Source organism: Lactuca saligna, chromosome 7 (assembly GCF_052625555.1).
Source record: "Lactuca saligna cultivar CGN05327 chromosome 7, ASM5262555v1, whole genome shotgun sequence".
NCBI classification, from domain to species: Eukaryota; Viridiplantae; Streptophyta; class Magnoliopsida; order Asterales; family Asteraceae; genus Lactuca; species Lactuca saligna.
This window is the reverse complement of record NC_136423.1, coordinates 73,916,551-73,928,185: the sequence shown is the minus strand read 5'-3', so window position 1 is coordinate 73,928,185 and position 11,635 is coordinate 73,916,551. Positions and strand designations below refer to the sequence as shown.

At 34.1% G+C, this 11,635-nt stretch overlaps 1 protein-coding gene across 1 annotated transcript; it reads right to left on the bottom strand.

Annotated features, from left to right (window-relative positions):
- Window positions 1-8,321: 8,321 nt before the first annotated feature.
- Window positions 8,322-10,407, bottom strand: LOC145005399 (ylmG homolog protein 2, chloroplastic-like). The gene is made up of 3 exons (XM_078964478.1): window positions 9,925-10,407; window positions 8,935-9,134; window positions 8,322-8,664 (listed from the first exon to the last, which is right to left on the bottom strand). Exons 1-3 carry the CDS (start codon window positions 10,291-10,293, stop codon window positions 8,391-8,393), a joined length of 843 nt encoding a protein of 280 aa, XP_078820604.1. The 5' UTR covers window positions 10,294-10,407; the 3' UTR covers window positions 8,322-8,390.
- Between the last annotated feature and the right edge of the window lie 1,228 nt (window positions 10,408-11,635).

Here is an 11,635-nt window from a genome sequence, read left to right as displayed (position 1 = left end):
TAATTTGTAAACTTTAATTATTACAACTTAATAAGCTTTTTGAATAATTAATATTAATTATATAAACAAGTTTCAATGGATTTTTTTTATTCTTATTTTAAGTTCAATAAGAAACTCAATTATTAGTTAAATTAAATGTCATCTTTATTGATAATCTATTTTTTAGTTTAAAAATAATATAATTATTTTAAAACCTTAAAATCCTAAAAACTCAATTTAACAACATATTTATAATATTAAATATTTACCATATTTACCATCATTTAAAAGACTTTGTCGTATTAATTTGTTTGTAATATACATTCTATCTTAAATTATATTAAACTGATTTTTTTTTTAAAAATCAAAACTATTTAAAAGTTTAACTTTAATGTTAATTATTCAACAATCAGCCTAATATATATATATATATATATATATATATATATATATATATATATATATATATATATATATATATATATATATATATATATATATATATATATTAGAAAAGTTTTAGGCTCGTGCAAAGCACGATCCATGAAGGGTACTTTGGGTATTTCTTTTACCGTTATCTAAAGTATATTGTGCACATAACCAAAAAAGTAATAATACATTGCTATAAATGGGTGAATTTTCAAAAGTTAGAAGTCAGTTTAATGTGGACATGTTTTATGAGGGAATATTGATCATATAACTTAATAATATTATGCTTGTCTAGATCGCTTGTAGTAAAATAGTGCCACAACAAGGACACTGACAATAAATTAAGGTGAAATAAGTGGAATTCCTTTAGTTTGTCGACGTATCTTAGGATAATCACCATGATATATAAAGATTCATGACATTCTTGGAAGGAAACATAGATCAAGATCCGAGATCCACATCTTACGGCTAAACCATTGATTTTTGACATTAATTGACCAAATAGAATAGAGAGTTTTTGACAGATATCCAATCATATTGCACAATCCAACTTATAGCCTCAAAACCTTTTTATGAAAACTTAAAAACCTCAGTTAAATCTTACATATCTACACTATAATCCTTTTACCATACTTTGAATGCCTAATTCTAATATCCTAAAACATGATAAATGTCAAATAGTACAGATAGAACACAAATGTATAGTAAAATAAGAATATTGTTTACTAAAAAGATCAACTACTTTTTAATACATGTGTATAAGAGTTATGCCCTCATCAAAATATTGATAACCAGTGTAGATGCATCTTTACACTAGTGTTTGAATTTAAAATTCATCAATTACATATAAATATTCATAGTTGATGAATCTCGACATTTGTATGAATTTTAAATTCATCAACTACATATAAATCTTCATAACCATGTCAAAACTATCCTAACTTGAAAGAAGAAGAGTATTTGGTAAACACATGCCACAAACTATTTATAAATATTTATAGCTTCACTTTGTAATTGGGTTTTAAAGAACATATGATGTTTAATAACACATCGTTCTGCACTTCCTGTTTCAATTGATCAATTTTTCTTAGTGTGATGAATAAAATATTATGTTGGTCTTTTTTTCATAAAAATTGGTAGAAGCAATTTTTTTTGGATTGGCATTTCATCAAACTCCTCGTGGTCATCCCCTATTGAAGAGCACTAGAGCACTGGTCCAGATTTTCAATCCTTCTTTCTTCCTTAGCAGTTGACCCGAAATTTATCGTCACTTGCTTAAACTTAGGGTTAATTCTCAAAAATTACCGTCATAAGTTAAGAATTTAAGAATGAGTCCCAAGTTTTAGCCAGTGAAGAAAAAAGGATGGCTATGGATATTCAGAAACATACCAAAGAAAAAAGATATGTATCGATAAGCAGATTCTCTGACCACTGAGTGAAATCTGTAAGATTACTCATCCTCAGTGAGAGTGATTGTAATAATGTTTATTTTCCTTTGTTGTTTTCATTAACCAAGGAGAATTCTGCATTTCTACTTCTCGTGGTCAACCCTTTCTACTTGTCGACAAATCAAATTTCATTTAAATGCAACCAAAGCGCTCTAAGATTTTATTTCTAACGAAGAAGCTATCGTTTTATTGAACATTAAAGTACTTTTTTTTGGCACTTGAGAAAAGCTGGTAACCTCAAAGGGACACAAGCCAAAACTATAAGGGTTAAAATACAAAATGGTGTTAGCTTGGTCTACTTCGTAATTAACAGCATCTCAAGGGGTATTCTTGAACACTTGTAATTTCCCCAGAGCAGTTCAAACTTCAGAGTCCAACAAATCTCTCTCTCTCTCTCTCTCTCTCTCTCTCTTTCTCTCTCTCTCAAACACAGTGTTCATCAATGGCGACGAGTCTATGCATCATCTTCTGCATTCTCTTCATATCTTCATCATCTGCTCTTGATGAGAGTAAGTTCACCCTCTCTCTATGTTGCAAATTAGAATTATCTCCACTGCATTGCTTGCGGATAAATCCCTAAATTTACTGTACGAGATGACTTAGATTTGATATTGTTTATGAACTTTACCTTTCCTATTTGCTTATTTCAAGGGCATGATCTAATTTCGAACCTCCAATTATTGGGATTTCATTGTTCCTAATCCGATTTCTCTGTTCTTGTGGTTAATTACGAAGAATTGCAATGTAGTTAGTAAATTCGAAGATTGGACCAATTCTTTTACGGATGTGATTTCTAAATCCCCGCTTAGTTTCGAACTTTACTTCATCTTTTTCTCGTTCTTCTTCTTCTTGTTGTTCTTTTTTCAATGTAGTACGATTAGTGTACATTACATTTAAGATCTGAAATACTAACAAACTGAATTCAACCAAGAGAAAAAAGTGCACTACCTAACATTTAAGATCTCATCGGAATAATTGGAATCATCTTGTTCCAAAATCACCGAAATTAATACTCTTTTTCACATTCATCTAGATCACTAAATTTCTTACCTTTTATCTTCTATACTTTAAGAAATATATACATTAATTCAAAATGAGCATATAAGTTGTATTTCTTGTTAACAGAAAACGTCACTAAAAACCCAGCCGACGAGCTAGTAGCCATAGTGAACATAAATAGAACATCCCACAAATCATCCTCCCTCACCAACAACCTCGGCCTCGCATGCATAGCTCTCCAATACATCAAAGCCTACCAAGGAAAATGCGATGAAGTCGGTGGGCCCAACGCCAAAAAACCCGCCGAATCTGAATTCCCCGATACCTTCGCCCCCAACTGCGGAGTCGAAGTGGCCACACTCGCCCCCATCACAGGCCGTGTGCTCGGGTGCCAATCAAAATACATCAAACCCGATAAAGCGTTCACACAAATACTAACGATGAAGAGCACAAGTTTGAATATAATCTACAACACCACCCACACCGAGATCGGGGCGGCAGTCAACGGCTCAGATGGCGGTGGTCCGTATTTCTAGTGTCTTCTTTTTAGTAACGGGAAATCGAATAGTAGCTTTGTGTTGGAAAGGGGTGAGGCTAAGATTACTAGGCCTGGTTGCTTTAGTGGTGCTAATGATGAGTGTAGTGGTGTGAATGGTTTGTTGGAAAATTTGAGTTTTTTGATGATTTTTGTTGGTGTTTTTGTTGTGGGATGTTATACAATTTTGGTATGAGTTTTCTTGAGTATTAAGTTTTTATTTTTTTTTTTTGAAATTCCTTTGTATTTGTTCATTTATACGAGCTTAAAGATGTATTTGTACTAGTGTTGTTAGGTTGTGTATGTTATACTGGATACGTATGTTTTTTGTTGATAAGATGAGGAAGGATGTTACGTCTTTTACTCACGCAAGTATCTGTCATCATGTCCGCTTTTTAGGGGAGGAAAAAGTTGAAAGTTTATCTTATTATTAGTGGTAAAAATCTAAGCCCAATGCACATTATGTTAATATAATCAACTTGTTAGGTTGTATGTTTGTCCATGTCTATTTTTCGTAACAGACTAGATGAGAATTTATAAGGAGGCATCAAATTCAAATATAAGCATTAACTTCCTTAATTGATATTTATATTTTCTCATGTTGAACATGAGATTGGTTGTTGGGACACTTAAATGTAATGTTTCAGTTATATTATGATAAATAGTTTTAGATTATAAAATTGTTATAAGATAATGCCACAAAAGTTTACAATTAATAACATGCCGAACTTTCCTTCTCAATTTGTATAGAGCTTATTAAGTGTTTTGATACAAAATCATAAATTAAAGAATCTTTCATGTTGAACATGAGATTCGTTGGACCCTCTTTAATGTCACATTGCAATTATTAAATGATAAATAATTTTAGATTTTAAAATTATTGTAAGATAATACGTGAAGTTCACAATTAGTAACATGTTGGTGTTCCTTCTCAATTTCTATAGTTTGGTAGAGGTGATTAACAGTTTTAATACAAAAACATAAATCAAAGAATTTTGTGTGTTGAATGTGAGATTGGTTATTGGGATACTTAAAGAGTTGTTTTTTTTTGTTTAGATCTTAAGTGGTGTATGGATAAATGGATTAATGGATAATGATGTTTCTACTCTAATTTCAATAAAATACCAAAGGGATGGAGAGAAAACGCCCTATTGATTTTATTCATAACACTGTATTAATCTGCACTCAAAAGAATAACATAAAATGAATATTTACATAAGAAAGTTAGGGCTAGGGTCACCTCAATCCTATAAGAACTAATAATAATATTACCCCCTTCCAACTAAAATAAAGGATAACATATATTTACATAAGAATGTTAGGGCTAGGGTCAGCTCAACCCTATAAAAACTAATAATAATATTATCCCTTTCCAACGTAAATAAAAAATAACATAAAAGGAATATTTACATAAGAAAACTAAGGCTAGGGTGAGCTCAACACTTTAAGAACTAATAATAATATTAGCTCCTTTCAACGTAAATAAAGAATAACATAAAAGGAATATTTACATAAGAAAGCTAGGGCTAGGGTGAGTTTAACCCTATAAGAACTAATAATAATATTACCCCCTTCTAACGTAAATAAAGAATAACATAAAAGAAATATTTACATAAAAAAGATAGGGCTAGGGTCAGCTCAACCCTATAAGAACTAGTAATAATATTACCCCTTTCCAACGTAAATAGGGAAATAAATAAGAAAAATCGTCACTTCCCCTCAAATCGGATTTGAATATCAATCATATCCAACTTGCTCTTCGTATTTTCAAATTTATTATTTGGAAGGGCGTTGATGAAAACATCAACAACTTGAAAATCTGATGAAACATTCAACAACTCTGAAATTCGAGATTCTAAATAAAGTGGCGACCAATTCCCACATATTTGGTTATTGGCGAATTTAGAACCAAAAACCACGCAGTTTCTTATTTAAATAACATTGAAACTGTAACATCCCATTTAAAATATAATAATTAAATAATAAACCCGAAACCCCGAGAAGCAATTATTATTATTATTATTATTATTATTATTATTATTATTATTATTATTATATGTTATTATAGTCCAAAATCAAATAATAATTATCGGAATGTTAGTTTTGGGGGTTAAAGTATAAATATCAGACTTAATTTGAAAGGATCTTGGATGGCTGGGGTTAAAAGGGTAAACTATGTGCCCTAAGTTGAAAATAATTGGTCATGGAGGGGCCATATGGTAAGTATTCAAATTTGATATGTAATGATTTTCAGAAGGGAGGGTTTAGATTGTAAATTAAAGACTTAATTTGAGAAGAATAATGGAGGGACTGAAATTGTCAATATGGGCCAATGTTTGAGAGCGAGTGGGACTTATAACCCGTCACCTCCTCGTCCTAACCCTAAACCTAGCAACACACATCCAGCCGCCATCTTCTTCTCCCTCGTCCAGCCGCATCTCCCTTCGACTCCTTCCTGTTCCGATCAACCAAATGTCGCCGGAGGACCTTGCTGATGGCAAGCACATCTCGTTCCATTGTTCCATTGCCGAATACAACCACACAACGTGGGTGTAGCTGTTAATCCAAACTTAGTCAATCACGTAATTATCCTTAGGGGTATTTTAGTCCTTCTTGTAGAGTTTGAATTAGTAAAGGCCATGTAGGCCACGTTTATTTTGCAGATATTTAGTATAGTTTAGATAGGTTTAGTTGGCTCATGTTTTATTGCTTTGACTAGGTAGAAGTTGTTCCCTTTAAAAGTGGAGTAGGAAGCTAGGTCGTGTATATATATATATTGTATGTTATGATACTGAATAAGAAGCAATAGTTTAGAAAGATGTAGCCTACGTATGTTTTGGGTTTGTTCACAGGGGCATGTTCCAACAGTTGTTGTCGTTTGTTGAGTGTCGCCATCTATGCTGGAATCTGGAGACCGACGACGTGGTTGTATCGCTGCAACCTTCTTTCTTCTCTTCTTACTATTAACCGTCGTGGTTACCGCTAACGTTGTTGATGTCGTCACCGTGTCCGAAAAAGACGTGAGGTGTTCCGCTGCCAGTCGCGTTTGTGTGTGCTTCAGCCCGTGTGACGCAAGCATGTGAGTGGGTTGTGGTTGTTGTTCGACTGTGAAGACTCGCTTGGCCAGAGAAGCCTCGTGAAGAGCCACCATGGCGGCCGACCATGGTGGTTGCCGCCGTTAACCGATGCTACTACCGCCAAGCTCAGCCACTGCCACCGCCGCCGTGCGCCTCTAGGTGGGTGGCTGGGTCTATTTCCCAATCAGAAGTGTATTGGGTGTGTTTCCATTGCTAAGGTGTTATGTGTGGGTGTATGTTTATTAGTGTATGTGGTTATATTAGTATGTGTGTGTTATTTGGATTGTGTTGTGTAATCATGCCGGAATAATCAATAGAAAAACTTGTAACCACCACCGTGAGGTGGTGGCTACCGCCACCAGTCGCCGTGTCGGGTGGCGGTGTGCTTTGATTGCATTTGGACCTCGCTTTGGGGATGTTTGCACAATGTGGGATCAATGAAACCCTAATGGGCCCAAAGAAAACCGAGTGGTCCCAATGGAACCCTAATGGGCCCAATAAGGCCCAATGTGACCTAAAACCCAACCAATAGACTAATGGGCTAATATTGGGTTGGAAAACTTTAATTAGAGTTTGGAAAACCCTAATCGCATAAGACCCTAATTTTGAGAATTAATCGGGACACACACAAGATTATTTAATAAATTGAAATACTAAATAATAATCATTGACAAAATTAACCTAAAAGCAATATTGGACTTAATGGATTAAGTCATTAGTAGATTAAGTCTTTAATGGGTTAAGTAAGAAACACTTAACTGTAACGACCCGAAAATCAAGGGTAAAAATTTCTTTTTTAATATAACCCAAAATAGATATCATTTATTCCAAACATTTCAAATCATCATTAAAATCATTAAGTAATACAATTACATTACATAATATTTAAAGAGTAAAGGAAACGCTAGAAAATAAGGAACTAGTTGTGCTAACAGTTAACCATGATCCTAATTAAAGAAAAGATGCTACGGACGTGATTAATGGGTAATGGAAAGTAATTTTTCACAAAACTAGATTATGCTCTTATAGGAAACATTACGTATATCGTCTGATCAACCGATCACATAATCAACATGAAGAAAGTAAATCATAAATTAATGTTACCGAATAAGGAACGTGGTGCCCAAACTTGAATATTGGATCTCACTTACAAAGTCTATCTAGAAGTAAGAACGCATGAACATGATCAAACATCATAATATCATAATATGCACCAATCATACATATACCCATACTTTTTTTTGGGGGGGTTTTGATAGGCATACAAAAAGCTTATTTTTATATGTAGCTTGACAAACAAAATCAGTTGAGTTTCACAAGGTACACTAATATGCTTTCAAAAAGAAAATGATTCTAACCCTAAAAATCCCTACACTTCAAAACAAAAGTAAGAACTAGTAGCAACGCTATGATCCCACCAGAAGAACCTCCAACTCTATATATCCAATAAGGATCAAACGTAGTAAGACTCTGATCCAAATAACACGAAAACCCCACAACGGTTATCAAAACAAAGAAAACTAGAAAGGCATAAGTGGAAATACCGATTAAAGGTTCATCTTCAAGCTCCAATTCTTCAAGAGTCTGTGATTTCTTGTCAACAAATAGTGGTGACAAGAAATGTTGAGAAAAACTAGTAATCAAATTTCAGAATTATTCGATTGTTGTAAAATTTAGTTATGGTATTGTTTGCACTTTGCACTAAACTTAAAACATTTTGAACAATTGTATTATAATTAAATTTACCCTGATTTAAATTATTTCAATAAATCTATGTCACGTGTCCATAAAAAGAGTACAAACTTTCACAAAAATAAGACGAACTTGAAAGCTAAGCGTTAAAACATAATAAAAGGAGAAAAAAAATGTATTTAGATTAAAAAACCATATGAGTAAACTTCACAACAACATATAAATATAATGTTACAAATTACACTCTGAGCCCTTTGACTTATCTGCATTAAACTTTTTCAACCATTTCTTTTGTGAATTTGTAAGATGAGATGTTGAAGTAAGAAAAGATGGATGTTTCTCAGATGATGAGCCTCTTTGAGATGGAAGTTCAGCAGGAAGTGCTGAAGCTGTGCTTGTTAAGGCGTTTAGCACAAGAAATGCAAGAATGGGAGAAAGATCCAAAGTCCCTCCAAGTGGTGGAATAACCCCGCGAAAAATATTTAAATATGGATCGCATAAAGTGCTGTAAAAATAAAAATATAAAACCAACATTAACAATTTTTTAAATTTCTAGTGCAATAATGTAGTAATGTTACTATAACTTGGTGGATTTTCATTTTTTCAAAGTATAATAATATTGTGAGAAAAAATTGGAAGTACAATGCTACAATTGGGTAGATTTTTTCGAAGTGTAACGCTTTAATAAAAAAACAAAAGTAGAATGTTGTAATAGAGAGAAATGAAAGTATGTTGCAATTTCTTGTATTTGGTTTTTTTTTTTTTATAATAATACCTGAGGGGGTTCACAATGACTTGAGGAGTGTTTGGAAACCAGGTAAGAACTAGCCGAGCAACCAACAATGAGTTGTAAATATTTAAAAAATTTAAAATACCATTTGATACCACGAGCCCCGCCAATGAATCTCCAGGAAGAATCGCGGCAAAATTGTGATTCGAGAGATTGTTTGATTTCATGTGGCTTCTAAAATTAATCTGAAAGTATAATACACACAAAAGGTGAAGTACATGTGATTCGTTGTATTTAGCCCTAAAATTTGTTGAGAAAATGATGACACATTGGAGAATTAGAAGGAAAAGATAAATGAGGGTGAACAAGTTAAGGATTAAGACTTAATAGATAAAGTCTCCTTTCTTTGATTTTATCTGTTAAGTCGTTCTTTCTGCAAAGTCTTCTGACATCTGACTGAAACCATGTTGTCATTCTTACTCAGTCAGCAATATTTTTTAGCCGATTGGGTAAGAGCTAAGAGGTGAAATTTTAGCGAAACAAACGGTAAGACTGCTGACTGAGTCAGAGGTTACCTCTCACTGACCGGTAAGAGGCAACACAAACAGCTCCTAACTCATATATAGTTATCAGATTAAGTCATGTATTCCTTTTTAAGGTCTTTAAGTCAAAAAGTAACATCTTAATGTATATAAACAAGCAAGGAAGAAATTAACATCGCCAAAAATTTGTCTCTAATTTTCTACGATTGGAAACACGTAATTCCTCTCTACCAAGGTAAACTATGCCCTTTTGGTGAAATGTAAATGCTTCAAACGTTAATTGTAAAAAAAAAAAAAAAAAAAGAACAGAGTATAATCAAATTAACCACGAATATGAATATGAACTCGAATGAATTAAGAATAGGTCTATTAGTTGCGAAGCAAAAACACCCTGAATTGTATTTAGCAAATTGTAGAACAGCGGCATTGGTTACGAAGAAACGAATTACAAGCATTAGTTATAGAAGCCTAAAGGGTAAAAATATTAAAATACCTGGCAGAATTTGTGGTATTGAGAGGCGGCAGAATGCAATTTGGTGAAAAGGGGATTGTTGGAAGCAAAATGATGAAGATCACGGAGACATTTATCAATGGAGTTATGGAAATTACGAACGAAACTATCGGGTGATGCAGTGACTATTTTTTGGAGATTAAGAATGGGGTTTGTGTTGGGATGAAGTTGGGTGGTGATGAGAGATGTGGATTTGAAGAACACGAGTGAAGAGGGGCTGAGAATGGAGAGAGGGAGATCTAATTTCGTGAATTTCCCGTTGGATTTACTAGTGTCGGTAGATTTGGTGGTGGATTTATCGTCATGACATGGATTTTTGGTTCTTGAAGAAGATGAAGATGATGAATGCATTGTTTTGAGAATGGAAGGGGTTGAGAGGAGGAAGACGAGATGGGATTTGGTAACGAGTGGATTTGGTAACGAGTGGATTCACGCTTTCTTGTGAATGTGCAAACTGAAGTATCGCAGTTTAGTATAATTGTTTAATTTTATTATAGATATTTGGAGTAATAAATCTAACATGTATAATCTTAAGCAGGCCAACAAACTTTCGTATATTGGTTTAAATGGTTCATCGTGATTATTTTTTTGCATTTGAGGGGCACGTACTTGTGTTTTACCATTTGAAAATATCATTTTACCCATTTTAACAGGAATTTCTGCTTAGTCACTTGCCAAGTAAGCTGGTTAGTGAATACATATAACCTGGTGAGTCAGCACATACTCACAAATGATTCAACTCGACGACACACTTGCAAGAATAGGATCAACCATCCACATCTCTTTAACCCTTTCTTCTTAACCTATACATACATGTTTTTTTTTTCTAATGACCTTTTTTTCTTCGTGCGAATATGCACATGGAGTATTTGAATCATGGCTTCATCCACGCTGAGAAAATTTATAGGCACAAAGACCATCAAGTGAAACACATGATAAGGGTTTTAATTTTGCTCACAGGGTGGAGGAGCTCCGGCCAGTGTACGCTTCTACCATATCAACTCTTCCTTCTCCTAAATCAGGATATGTTGTTGTTAATTCAATGGAAATGTTTTCGATGATCCTATTGGTGCTTGATTTAACTCCATCGATGTCCCCAACGACGTCTCCAATGTGGCAGAACAAGGTGAATCATGTGACGCCGCCGATGATGCAACTTCTGGGGAGTAGGTTGAAGATGGATCCGGTTATGGGTTTGATTCGTCGACGGTAGTTGCTCAGGAAGTCATTGACACCGGTCAATCCCCCAACAAACCTCTACTTTTTCCGAATAGGGTTCGCCGTGGACAACGTACATTGACACTGGAATGCCATCCTTTCGCTCTGATTACTTTGTAAGTGAAAGAATCGGTGAATCCGATCTTAAGCCTTCTAAAATCTCTATACCTTCTCCATAATTTCTCTTTCTGATTCTGAAATCTCCATGTGACATCACATTCGTTTGGATTTGAGGTGTTGACTGGTGTTTGTTAGTCGAGAAACACTATTGATTTGAAGTGTTTTAGGTTGAATTTCTTGATAGCTATCAAAACTCCCTTATCAGAACAGTTTATTAACCTTGTATCATCGCAATCACTAGAGCTCAAGCTCATATTCGTATCATTGCAAGAAACAACGACAAAAGCGAACCCCAACAGGGTGTTTCCTCTTCTTCTCATAGTCAATACCCCTCGGCTTGGCCTGAAATTCACGA

Excerpts from the sequence above, each read along its gene's own strand:
- LOC145005399 (XM_078964478.1), bottom strand. The coding sequence starts at position 10,293 with ATGCATTCATCATCTTCATCTTCTTCAAGAACCAAAAATCCATGTCAT. Across the intron at positions 9,135-9,924 it reads AATACCACAAATTCTGCCAG|ATTAATTTTAGAAGCCACAT; the intron begins GTATTTTAATAT and ends TTATACTTTCAG. Across the intron at positions 8,665-8,934 it reads GTCATTGTGAACCCCCTCAG|CACTTTATGCGATCCATATT; the intron begins GTATTATTATAA and ends TTATTTTTACAG.